Source organism: Meles meles, chromosome 20 (assembly GCF_922984935.1).
Source record: "Meles meles chromosome 20, mMelMel3.1 paternal haplotype, whole genome shotgun sequence".
NCBI lineage: Eukaryota > Metazoa > Chordata > Mammalia > Carnivora > Mustelidae > Meles > Meles meles.
Window position 1 is genome coordinate 15452926 of NC_060085.1, and position 13200 is coordinate 15466125.

Consider the following 13200-nt stretch of genomic DNA (forward strand, 5'->3'; position numbering starts at 1 on the left):
ACTAGTGCCTCCATGAGACAGCAGATTCTGACTCCTATCAGCAGTCTCTCCAACCCTAACGCCCACCCCAACTACAGTTTTCCTGAGGGATGAGGTGGTCACCGTGTTCCGAGCAAAAGTAGTGTTTAATGGGCCCTCAGGCACTTGGCTGGGTGGGTTTGGAGGGAAACCAGGTGACCCCCCCACATCGACCGTCCTTGAGGACCCCATCGAGACTCTCCTCCCGCTTCCTGGAGAAGCGGCGGAAGGATGCGCGAGACAAGAAGCGAGGAGCCGCTGGTGACGCACTACCGGCCGCGCCACTGCTTTTCCGGCTTGGGGGGAGGGTAAGCCCGTGCCCTGGGCCTGCGCGCACCTGTGGGACCGTAGTCGCCACCCCGCGGGGAGCCCTCGGACCTCACGGTGAGCGGGCGGGGCCTCAGGGAGGGGAAAGGAGGGGCTCTAGGCGCCTTCAGCTGGGACGGCGGGCGGGATGCTTCTGTAGGAAGCCTGCCGCGGCCCCGCGCTCTTTCGGACTGCTGTCTGCGCGTGCGGCCCAGAACTCCCAGCGGCTGCCGCACAGGGCCGGTCCCGGAGCTGGCGTCTAAGAAGATGGTGGCGGGAATGAACGAATGAGTGATGACTGAGTGAGGGATAGATGAGCAAGAGCTAGGACCCGTGTTCGGAAACGAAGTCCCGGGGCTCAGAGTTCTCGGTTTGGATACCACCTACTCCCCCGCCATTAGTCCTGCTGCTCAGAAACTTTTTCAGGGACCGTCGTACTAGGACCCGGCAGTAGTGTAGAGCGCACTAGGTGGCGAGTCTCGAGTCTCTTGAGTTATAATTCCTGGGGACACAGAGGCTGTTGCTTCATTTCTAAAGTTGGACTGTCTAGTAGTCCTTGCCTGCCTTTCTTTACGAGGTTCAGTTGACAGCATGTCTGGGATAGCACGTATGGAAACGTGATTGTTTCGCAACGGAATTTTACGGTGCGTAACTTGCCAAATAGTACACAGAGCTCGGGGGCGGGGCTACAGAATGAGTGACGTTGGAACCTGCCAAGTGGGAAGATGCTTCCTTCCAGTCTAACAATGGACGTATATAGATAAGTATGTAAGAAGATTTTTGTGATAATTTAAACTTAGTGCAAAAGAGCACTGTTCGAAGCAGTTGGGCTCATCTATTTAACCTGCACAACTATTATCTGTAGTTTTTAATGAGAATATTGAGGTACGGAGAGAATAGATGACTGTCTAAGGGGGCATGGCCCCTTAGTGATCCAAGGCTGCAGAAGAGAGAGATCTAGTGCGCTGCTGCAGCCTGGATGAGTATGTACTTTTGGCCAACTGACAAACCCAAGAAGGGCTTCAGAGAGGAGTACGTTTGAGTTTGGTCTTATTGAAGGAATTGTGTTTTCAAATTCGTGAAATATTCCACCTGGCTTGTCCACAATCCTTTAGCTCATTATTGAGAGATAAGGAGGTGGCAGGGAGGAGAAGGCGTTTACAAGGCAAGAGGAGAGAGCTAGGTCCCTGTTAATCTTAACAGGATTAAGCTATTAAAAAGTTTCCATTTTTAACTTTTTTTAAAAAGATTTTATTTATTTATTTGACAGACAGAGATCACAAATAGGCAGAGAGGCAGAGAGAGAAAGAGGAGGAAGCAGGCTCCCCGCTGAGCAGAGAGCCGGATGTGGGGCTCGATCCCAGGACTCTGGGATCATGACCTGAGCCGAAGGCAGAGGCTTTAACCCACTGAGCCACCCAGGTGCCCCTCCATTTTTAACTTTTACCCTTCACCATAATACCTATCTCTCTCCTAAACCTGGGTTCGGACAGATCCTTTTATCATCTTAAAATCACTGACAATTAGAATATTCTACACTAGGCATTGGTGGAAAAACCTTCCTCTGTGCCTTCCTCTCTGGGGAATTTATAGACTAGGAGTCAGTACACTATGGCCCACAGGCGAAATTTGGTCTGTCACCTGTTTTTGTTTAAAAAAAAAAAAGTCTTACTAAACGCAGCCAAGTTCATTTGTGTATGTATTGTCTAGTTGTTTTCAGACTACAAAGGTGAAGTTGAATTGTTGTGACAGAGACCATATAGCCTATGAAGCCTAAATTATTTATTTTTTAGCCCATTACAGAAAAAGTTTCCAGTTTGACATAAACTGCTTACAGCTCAGATCATCCACAGTTGGAGGAGAGGGTTGTCACTAATATGTCTTTTCTTCTCCATAGATTTTAGTATCAAACATAATAATGCCTGACCCCTGTGGAATGCCTGCCATGGGGCGATATCTTTATAAATGCTTTACATGAATTAACTCATCAGTTAAGGAGTCAACGGAATGTTAAAGCTGAAAGGACTCATGGATACTCTCTCCACCCCAATTAGGATATTTTAAAATTTGTCAGCTTTTTGAGATAGATAGCTAGTCATGTAGGTCCATTCACATGGGCTATGACAGAGCAGTTTCCTGACTCCCATTTTAGTCCACTTTAATCTTACTTGAATAAGATCTTACTTGATTAAGATCCATATTCATTGGACCTAGCATTTTTTGTTGTATTTGCTTTTGTTTCTGGTTTTTTGTTGCTGAAACCCGTGAGCAAGGACTGTCATTTTTTTACATGTTTATTTCTTTAATTATAAAAGTAATATGTGTTTATTTTAGGGAAAGTGAAATATATAGACAAATATAAAGGACAAAGGAAAGTAACCCATTAAATGTTCTAGTCATCAATATGTTAACATTTTGGTGGATTTCTTCTGTTCTTTGTGTCTTGTATATATCCCTCTATTAATAATTGTTCCTGTTTATTGAATGTTTGCTTAGTGCTGATGTGTGTATGCATATTTTTTATTTTAGTGTTTTATATTCTGTTTTAACATCCTGTATTTTCTCATTGATATTCTTTGAAAGCATTTTTTTTTTTAAAGCTAAGGAACTCTAAGAGAAGGAAAAGGTGTAATTCATTCATTAAAAGGATGCTTATTTTTTATTTTTTAAAAGATTTTATTTATTTATTTACAGACAGAAATCACAAGTCAGCAGAGAGGCAGACAGAGGGGGGGGGGAGCAGGCTCCCTGCTGAGCAGAGAGCCTGATATGGGGCTCGATCCCAGGACCCTGAGATCATGACCTAGGCCGAAGGCAGAGGCTTTAACCCAGGCGCCCCTAAAAGGATGTTTAAAGAAGCAAATCCTCCCACAAAACTGCCTCTTGTATTAAGGATGTAAAAGACCCCAGTATATACATTTATCCTGTTGCCTCACACTGGAAGGCTGAGGGTTAGTTGTGCAGCTCACCAAAATGATCTTTTTAAGGTCTGTTCTTCCAGAGTATAGCTCTTATACTAACAACCTTTACATCTACATATCAAGACAGATTGTTCCAATTAGTCAGTGAGGTCCAAGTTTTTGAGGGCTGTTAATATGTACATGAGCCATCACTGTAGCAGAGTTAAAAGGTGTGCCTTTGGGAACTTTAGATTATTGGTTTCATTCACGAACTAAGGCAGGAGCCCTGAGAATTACGTGCTTCATTTCTCTGCAGATTCATTGACTAGAAGGTCCTCCAGTGCCCAGACACAAAAGTTTTGTGAAGAGTCCAGATTCCTCCGCTCTGCTCCAGCCTCATCCCGTCCTGGAGCAGTAATCATTGAGAATCAGTCTTCCTCTGTAAGCATTGAGAACCGGACATTTTGATAGCATTGGAAGTTTTGTGAACAAGACATACAAGTCCCTTAACTTCGTGATACCTAGGAGACCAAGAGAGTGAGTCTCAACCAGAATTTACATCAAAATCAAGCAGGCATTTAAATTTTCCAAAATCAAATTTACAGAATTTTCACTTGTTCCTTTTTATTTATGAGTCCAGTATTGTTAGCATTCAGTATTATATTCGTTTCAGGTGTACGATATAGTGATTCAGCAATTCTCTGCATGACTCCATGATCATCGCAAGCGTACACTTTAATTCCCCTCACCTTGTTTACCCATTCCCCCCATTCCCTCCCCTCTGGTAGCCATCAGTTCTCTGTAGTTAAGAATCTGTTTCTTGCTTTAGCGTTCTCTCTCTCTCTCTTTTTTTTTTGCTTGTTCCTTTTTTCTTAATCCCACATTGATTTCTTAAATCCCACATCTGAGTGAAATCATATGGTGTTTGTCTTTCCCTGACTTATTTCACTTAACATTATCCTTTCTAGGTCCATCCATGTCTTTGCAAATGGCAAGGTTTCATTCTTTTTTTACGGCCGAGTAATATTCCATTGTGTGTGTATATCACATCTGCTTTATCAGTTCATCTGTTGATGGACACAGGCTGTTTCCACAATTCGGTTATTGTAAATAATGCTGCAGTAAACAGGGGTGCATGTATCCCTTGGAATTAGTGTTTTTGTATTTTTTGGGTAAATACGCAGTAATGTGATTATCAGATGGTAAGGTAGTTCTATTTTTAACATTTTGAGGAACCTCCACACTGTTTTCTACAGTGACTGCATCAATTGGCATTCCCATCAACAGTGCACAAATGTTCCTTTGTCTTCATAGTCTTCAACATTTGTTTCTTGTGTTTTTGATTTTTGATTTTCTAATGAATATTTTTTGAAAACATGATTTTTAATAGTTACAAAAGCTATCATATTGCTGTGCTATCAATATTTATTTGCTTGTTGTTTTACAATTATAGTAACAGTGTGATCTTTGTACATACATTTCTGTGTTCATCTCTGATTGTATTTTTTCACTTTTTAAAAAAAAAAATCTGATTATAGAAGCTGTTTATTCCTACAGGAAAACTTTGAAACATTACACAAAGATAGGCCCTAACATAAAAGTTTGCCGTAATCCTTTTCTTCAGAGATGGTCATGGTCAACAATTTGATACATATTCTTGAGATTAGAGTTGGTTTTTAAAAAAGAAAGCATAAGGGCACCTGGGTGGCTCAGTGGGTTGAAGCTCTGTTTTCGGCTCGGGTCATGATCCCAGCGTCCTGGGATTGAGCCCCATGTCGGGCTCTCTGCTCAGCGGGGAGCCTGCTTCCCTTCCTCTCTCTCTGGCTGCCTCTCTGCCTACCTGTGATCTCTGTCTGTCAAATAAATAAAATCTTTAAAAAAAAAAAAAGAAAGCATAAAAAGAAAGCATGTTTTAACATGCATATATATGATGTACTTGAAGTCCTCCATTTTTTTCATTTACATAGAGATAAGTATTTTTCCAAATGATCTCATTTTCATTTTTAGTTATCTTAATGTCTGTGTAATTTCCACCAAGAGTCAGTACCATAATTTCCTAAGCCTCAGTGTCCACTGGTAGGAAGATTCTGTTTTCCAGCAACATTGCAGGGTAATTTTTTTACAGGTAACAAAGGAATTCAGCTTTTTTCTTCTGTGGGAAATTACTTTTTCTTTTTCTTTCTTTCTTTCTTTTTTTTAAAGTAGGCTCCACATTCAGCATGGAGTCCAGTCTGCGGTTTGTACTCAGGGCCTTGAGATCAAGATTCAAGCTGAGTTCAAAAGTCAGACACTTAACTGAGCCACCCAGATACCCTGGGAAGTTGCTTCTTTATGAAAAAGTTCTAATAGTAGAATTACTAGATCAAAGAATATAGACATTTTATAGGCATCCTGATGATTTTGAGAATCTTCTGAGATACACTGTAGGTGTTGTATATACTTAGTATTCTTTTCTGAGTTCCTGTACTTACAAAATGATGATCCCAGGATTCCAACTGCAACTCAACCTACAATTTTAAAACCTGATGTACATTGCCAAGTTATCTCTGGAAGGATTATACTAGTTTACATTCCCACTGCTTGTGTATGGGAAGCCCTCTTTCCCCATACCTTTGTCAGTGTTGACTTTTAACACTTAAAAAGAAAATTTCTAATTTGATATAAAAATAGATTCTTTATTCTTTTGGTTTCCATTTCTTTGATTACCACCAAGATGGAACTTTGTTTTGATGTTTATTGGCCTTTTGTAATTTTGCTGTATGCGTTGTATATCTCATTGTTTTATGAGTTTTTCTTTTTTCCTTACTCTTCATTTTATTTTTCAAAGATCTTATTTATTTATTTGAGAGAGAGAGTGAGTGACTACACAATCAGGTGGAGCTACAGGCAGAGAAAGAGGGAGAAGCAGACTCTCCACTGAGCAGGGAGCCTGACATGGGGCTCCATCCCAGGACTCTGGCATCACGACCTGAGCCAAAGACAGACGGTTAACTGATTAAGCCACCCAGGCGCCCCTTTCCTTACTCTTTAATAAGAAGTCTTTTATCCATTAGGTGCATCTACTTACTCCTTGATGTATAAATCAAAAATACTTTCCCTAGATTGTCTGTTATTTAATTTTATTTGTATTTTGGATAGAGAGATTGTTGTCTTTCTGTGACCAGATTTATCCAGTTTTGTCCTTTGTGGTTTGTGTTTTTTTGCATGTTACTTAGAAAAGCCTATCCTATCCCTAAAGTCAATTATTTCTTAGTATTTTATTTTGTGATTTCATTTTTTATATTTAAACCTTTAACTAGTTTAGATTTATTTTGGTATGTGGTGTGAGGTAGGAATCTCACTAAGTGTTTTTTCCAAGTAGTTAAGCAACAGTTCCAACATAATTTATAAATACTTAATTTTTTATGACTAGGGATGCCAATTTTATCACATATTAAATTCTTTTATTTATTTCTCTCAGGGGATTAGGAATCTCTAAAATCAAAATCCAGAGTTAAATTTCCTTTTAATATGTAAAGTTGAGGTTTTCCTAGCCACACTCCTTTGATGTTTTTATCTGTTACTTCCAGAATGGTAGTTACTTTCTTCATGACACCTCTCTCCTCTATTCCAGATATGTATGCCTACTTTCTCTTTGGATATTTGAAAACTAAATGTATCTTCTTTCTCCCTAAACCAGTGTTCCCATTCTCTCTAAAGGTTGCTGTCATCACTCAAGCCCCAAACCAGCAAATTATCTTGACTTCTCCCACTCCCTCATACCTCTACCCAGTATTCATCCAATCCTGTGGATTTTGTCTCTTAGTTGGTCTAATCTACTTACTGGACTGCTGAAACAACTTCCCAGCGGGGACTTCCAGCCTTCACCTTGCCTCCCCACATTCCACCATTCATACACAGTTTCCCTCTTTGCTATGGGCAGAAGGATGTGTTTTTTTGTTAACAGCAGATACGCTCATGTCACTTTTTCCCCCAAACCCTTTCATATTCCTTTTGTGGCTTTCTACTCACTTAGAATAGTTTACAGGTTGTATTTGATCTGGTTTTTGCTTGCTTCAGTCTTCATGTCTTATTTTTGGTGCTTAATACTTTGTCTAACTGGATCTTTTTCATTTTTCCAAAGTACTGAGCTTGTTTCCTTTTGTATATTGTTTCATATCTCTGGTCTATTCTTTTCTATCTTCACCTGTTTCCTATTTACCTTTTTTTTTCAGGAAGGATTTCTTGCTGAGACTACATTAGGTCCCATTTTCTCTACATTCCCGCATCCCATATTTCTACTTTTATAATTTCCATAATTGTAACTACACTTTAATGTCCAACTGTAATAGAAGTTCTAGGCAGGTGGGGGCGTGTCTGACTTTGTCTGCTAACTCTGATTATACTGAAACCCTACTCTACTAAATGGTTTTCTGTAGGATTGTGTGGTAGGTTCTTTTTACTCTTAGAGGTGGGGAGGGGCAGAGGGAGACAGAGACAGAGGATCTTAAGCAGCCTCCACTTTGGGCTGGATGTGGGACTCCATCCCACAACCCTGAGATCATGATCTGAATTGAAATCGAGTTGGATGCTTAACCCACTGAGCCACCCGGGAGCCTCCCAGATAGGATCCTCCTAAACCTTTAAAACTCAACACAGAGGCGCAGACTTTGATGAGAAGCCCATAGTACCAGCCTTATTACGTATGTACTTTAGCAGACTCATGCCATTCTAATTGCCTTCTGAGCTCTTGATTATGGTAAAATCATCTTTCTGTCTTCCTTTTTCCTTGAAATAATGCTGCTGATTCTGCTTCTCAATTCAGGGTTATATGGAGAGACATTTTTGGATGAACAGTTGTGATTTAACATTCCAAACTTCAGAAACTCTACTATTTTTTGTAACTTTCTTATAAGTCAAAAATTATTTCACAGTATAAGTGTTTTTTGTTTTGTTTTTTAAGTAGATTCCACACCTAGCATGGAGCCCAGTGTGGGGCTTGAACTCATGACCCTGAGATCAAGACCTGAGCTGAGATCAGGAGTCAGATACTTAACTGCCTGAGCCACTCGGGCACCTCTTTTTTCTTTTTTAAACTGCAGCCTGCACTCTTAATGTTGAGCTGTGCCTGAAGAAAAACTGTTTAGTTGATCTGACATCTAGAAGAATGGGCAGTCAGTGTATCTCTAAGTTGTACAAATAGTGTTCCCTAACTTGGCAGATAGAGAAGAAGGGTGGATCAAACTTATTGCATTAGCCTTGCTATGAGTCCACCTCCCCATGCAATTTCTTTCTTTCTTTCTTTTTTTTTTTTTTTAAGATTTTGTTTATTTGAGAGAGAGTAAAAACAGGGGAGGGGCAGAGAGAGAGAGAGAGAAGCAGACTCCGTGCTGAGCAGGGAGCCTGATGCAGGGCTTGATCCCAGGACCCAAGGATCATGACCTGAGCCGAAACTAAGGGGCAGATGCTTAACCAACTGAGCCACCCTTACGTCCCTACCATTGCAACTTTTGATTATGTTCATTGGCCTTTCATATTGATTGTTGTATAAAGACATGAATACTTGATAGATAGCTTTATCATTATAAATAGCATTCTGATTTATCCATCCAGCACTTGAGTGTTTGCTGATATATCACTCTGGCAATCATTTTTTACACCGCTGACAAATGGAATTTGTGAAGCCAGAAGGCTAGAAGTCAACCATGCGGTCACACGGCTATCTGAACAGATTTTGTGTGAATTTTTAGATAGTATCCCTAGGCAACAATTCTTTGTCCTTTTCCTGTTTACTGGGACAGTGATATCCCCTTCCCCACCTTTTTTTCCCCCTATGAGCAGGGCTCCCAGTTTTCCAACTCTGAAGTGTTTGCCAGTCAAAACAAAGAGAAGGTGTGTGGATGTTAAATATGCAAGGAGCTGAAGAGAGAGCACTTGGAAGATAGGTTTGTCCAGGTGAGTGAGTGAGTAAAAACCAGTGGGAGAAATAGCAGGGCTTTGGAAATTTTACAAGAGAAACTGATTGAAACTCAGGGAATGAAATTATCCTCCTTTTAGGGATGTTGGAGGGCAGATGTGGGTGAGCATCTCCAGGGGCCAACTTTCCCCCAGTATTCATTTTGTCTCATTTCCAGCATTTGGTTTTACATTTATTCTCCCACTGTCCACTCTGAATACAAACCATCCATGTTTCTTCTTTTGACCTAATCCTAGCTTTCTGTTGTTTGTTATTTTCCCTTTATTTGTATTGTCTCTGGTTCTGTGGCTTCCTAAATTTCTGTAGGTGCCCATTCCATGGGGTTCCTTATTAATGGTGAACTCCACTCTGATACAGATATCTTCTAGTACTTGTAATTGAGTTATGTGCTCTACTTGCTTTTATTGGGCCTTGTTTATATGCCAGTATTGAGATATGTTAGAGTTAGGCCCCTGTAACCTCAGGGGCTTCCATTCTGTCCTGCGTAAGAAATACTCACTCTGATGTTTTCTTTCAGGTTTGATGGAAAAGTCTGTTCCAGAGGAGGATGTCTCTGAAACTGATTCACCAGGGGTAGTAGCAAAGCGATTACCAAAGGATGCAAACCAGGGTTCTGTATTTGAAAAAAAATACACATGCAAAAGCATAAAGGAAAACCCTTCTGGAGAGGTTCCTGGACCATGCCTTTTCCAGGAAGGAGATTTTGGGGAAATAACTCTTATCCACAAGGAAGCATCTCCTGAAACAATTAGTCAAGAATATGATTTTGAGAGAAGCTTGCTCTTGACCTCCAGCTTTGTTACACATCTCAGGGTTTCTACAGAAGAGAGCCTACATCAGTGGGAGACAAGTAGTATACACACTGATGAGAGTTCAGACCAAAGTAAATGCCCAGTTCTCTCTACTCAGAAAAAGTCTTGGGAATGTAATGAATGTGGAAAAACTTTTACTCAGAGCTCATCCCTTACCCAGCATCAGAGGACTCATACTGGAGAGAGACCCTATGCCTGTGAGGAATGTGGGAAAGCCTTTAGTCGCAGTTCCTTCCTCGTTCAGCATCAAAGAATTCACACCGGCGTAAAACCATATGGATGTGAGCAGTGTGGGAAAACATTTCGATGTCGATCATTTCTTACTCAGCATCAGAGAATCCATACTGGAGAGAAACCTTACAAATGTAACGAATGTGGGAATTCCTTCCGCAATCATTCACATCTCGCTGAACATCAGAGAATTCACACTGGAGAGAAACCTTACAAATGTAATAGATGTGGGAAGGCATTCAATCAGAACACACACCTCATTCATCATCAGAGGATTCACACTGGTGAGAAACCTTATTTATGCAATGAATGTGGCTCTTCTTTTCGCAAATATTCAAATCTCACACAACATCAGAGAATTCACACTGGGGAAAAACCCCATAAATGTGATGAATGTGGGAAAACTTTCCAAACAAAGGCAAACCTCTCTCAGCATCAGAGAATTCATACTGGAGAGAAACCCTATAAATGTAAGGAGTGTGGCAAAGCCTTTTGTCAGAGCCCATCCCTTATTAAACACCAGAGAATTCATACTGGAGAAAAACCCTATAAATGTAAGGAATGTGGCAAAGCTTTTACTCAGAGTACCCCACTCACTAAGCATCAGAGAATTCATACAGGGGAGAGACCCTACAAATGCAGTGAATGTGGTAAAGCCTTCATTCAGAGCATTTGCCTTATTCGGCATCAGAGAAGTCACACTGGAGAGAAACCCTATAAATGCAATGAATGTGGGAAGGGCTTTAATCAGAATACCTGCCTCACTCAGCATATGAGAATTCATACTGGAGAGAAACCCTACAAATGTAAAGAATGTGGGAAGGCCTTTGCTCATAGCTCATCTCTTACTGAACATCACAGAACTCACACTGGTGAGAAGCTCTATAAATGTAGTGAATGTGAGAAAACTTTCCGCAAGTATGCACACCTTAGTGAACATTACAGGATTCATACTGGTGAGAAGCCTTATGAATGCATTGAATGTGGAAAATTCTTCAGACATAGTTCAGTCCTTTTCAGACACCAGAAACTTCACAATGGTGAATAACCCTGGCATTCAGGTTGTGATAGCTTCTCTAGAAAGAGTGGCTGGGAATCTGGCTGTGGGCAGTGGGGCAAGCAGAGTTCCTGGAGGGAAGGATGAAGGAACACTGACTATTACATTCGGAAGTATTTCCACTTACGGAGGTAGGAGCTTGGAGAATGCAGAGCCTACTCCAGCTGGGCATCTGGGAATATAGGGTAGAAAGGAAGTTCTTGCTTTTCGGATAAATCCTGCCTACCTACCACTCCTCCTTCCCCTTGTGACTCTCATGACTTTAGGGGCCATTTGTTAAGTTAGCACCTGTGTTTCCCTTTCTGCATTCCTGCCCCACCTTCCCAGCTTGTAACCTGTGTTCTCTGGCCAGTAGGCTGAGGTGCTTTTCCAAATATTCAGTGTGCATGTGGAAGCAATTCTGAGGTATTGCTAAGTAGCCTTCTGATATCTGAGAACCTGCCATCTGTTAGAAGCGGTCTCATGAAGGGGCATTGGAAATAAGGGAGAACGAAGAATCCTTACTCATTCATTCAACAAATAAGGGAATATATGGCAAGAACTGGGCTGATGTCTACAGATAGTTCGTGAAGAAGGCTTTTATCAGGGTAAGCGAGATCTTTCCTGATCCTTTCAAGCTGGAAGGCAATTTGGGGCCAAAAAGGAAGTAGGAGGTCAAGAGAAACTTAACCTTAAATGATGCCAGTTTGTGGGAAGAGAGTCAGATCTGCTCAGAGGGCCAGGAAGAGGAAGGGCCGACCTTTGTCCTGAGGAACACTCACCCATGAGGAAAATGGTTTGTGCTGGGAACACTCACCCATGAGGAAAATGGTTTGCGCTAGACTGCTGGTGCCGAGGCTCAGCGCAGGAAGTCTGTGAGCAGGTTACCTACATATCCCAGCCCTGGACTAAGGTGTACACCTGTCTCATAAGTTTGCCTGGGCCACTGGTTTGTAGGGTCCAGGGGAGAGAGACCCACCAGGGTTAACTATGTCCAAACAACTGTTAATTGATGTTTAGGGAGGAGAAACCATTAGTGAAGAGAGCAGTCAGCCTTTTAGGTTGGCCAGAGTTGGGGCTGCTGGACTAGTCCCTAGGAGAGTGTTGGTCATTGTAGCAGGGAGGTCTAGGTTTCATGTAATTATGCCATTGGAGGCTATAAACAGATTTTTTAGATTTCAGATATTTCTCTTTTTATTGGAACTATCTTAATTTAGTTTTTTTACCCTTGCATATTTACTTGGATATTTACCCTTCCTTGCAGGTTAGGAGTATCTAGGGAAAGAGTTTCATGGAATAAATTTGGAAATTTACCCTTCCTTGCAGGTTAGGAGTATCTAGGGAAAGACTTTCATGGAATAAATTTGTAAAGTATCCTACCTCTTTTTCAAGTCCCTGAGTATTGAGATAGTACAGTTTGCCACTGTGATGGTATTTTATTCTTTTAAGAAAAAGGGCATGGTTTCTCCCTTTATTTTCTTACTCCCTTTCATGTTCTTTACTGCTACCCAAAGTTTGAGCTCTGAGAGATTAGGTGAGGATTACCTTTCACTGCTATTTGGAATAGTTTCTATGCCCTGAAGCTTATATCGTTTTTAAAATAATGACTGTTTTTTTTTGTTTTTTTTTTTTTTTTAAAGATTTTATTTATTTACTTGACAGAGAGAGAGATCACAAGTAGGCAGAGAGGCAGGCAGAGAGAGAGGAGGAAGCAGTCTCCCTGCAGAGCAGAGAGCCCGATGCAGGGCTCGATCCCAGGACCCTGAGATCATGACCTGAGCCGAAGGCAGCGGCTTAATTCACTGAGCCACCCAGGCGCCCCTAAAATAATGACTGTTAAAAAAACAAAGTCAGTTGATTCTGGAATGGTTGGTTATTTAGAACTCAGCATTAATTTTTTTTTTCCAGAACAGCTATCTTGTAAGCAGTGGTTTGAGCTAT

General features: G+C 41.2%; 1 protein-coding gene across 1 annotated transcript; it reads left to right on the plus strand.

Annotated features, from left to right (window-relative positions):
* Positions 1-340: 340 nt before the first annotated feature.
* On the plus strand, positions 341-12918 carry ZNF502 (zinc finger protein 502). The gene is made up of 2 exons (XM_045991207.1): positions 341-402; positions 9698-12918. Exon 2 carries the CDS (start codon positions 9703-9705, stop codon positions 11269-11271), a length of 1569 nt encoding a protein of 522 aa, XP_045847163.1. The 5' UTR covers positions 341-402; positions 9698-9702; the 3' UTR covers positions 11272-12918.
* The last annotated feature ends 282 nt before the right edge of the window (positions 12919-13200 follow it).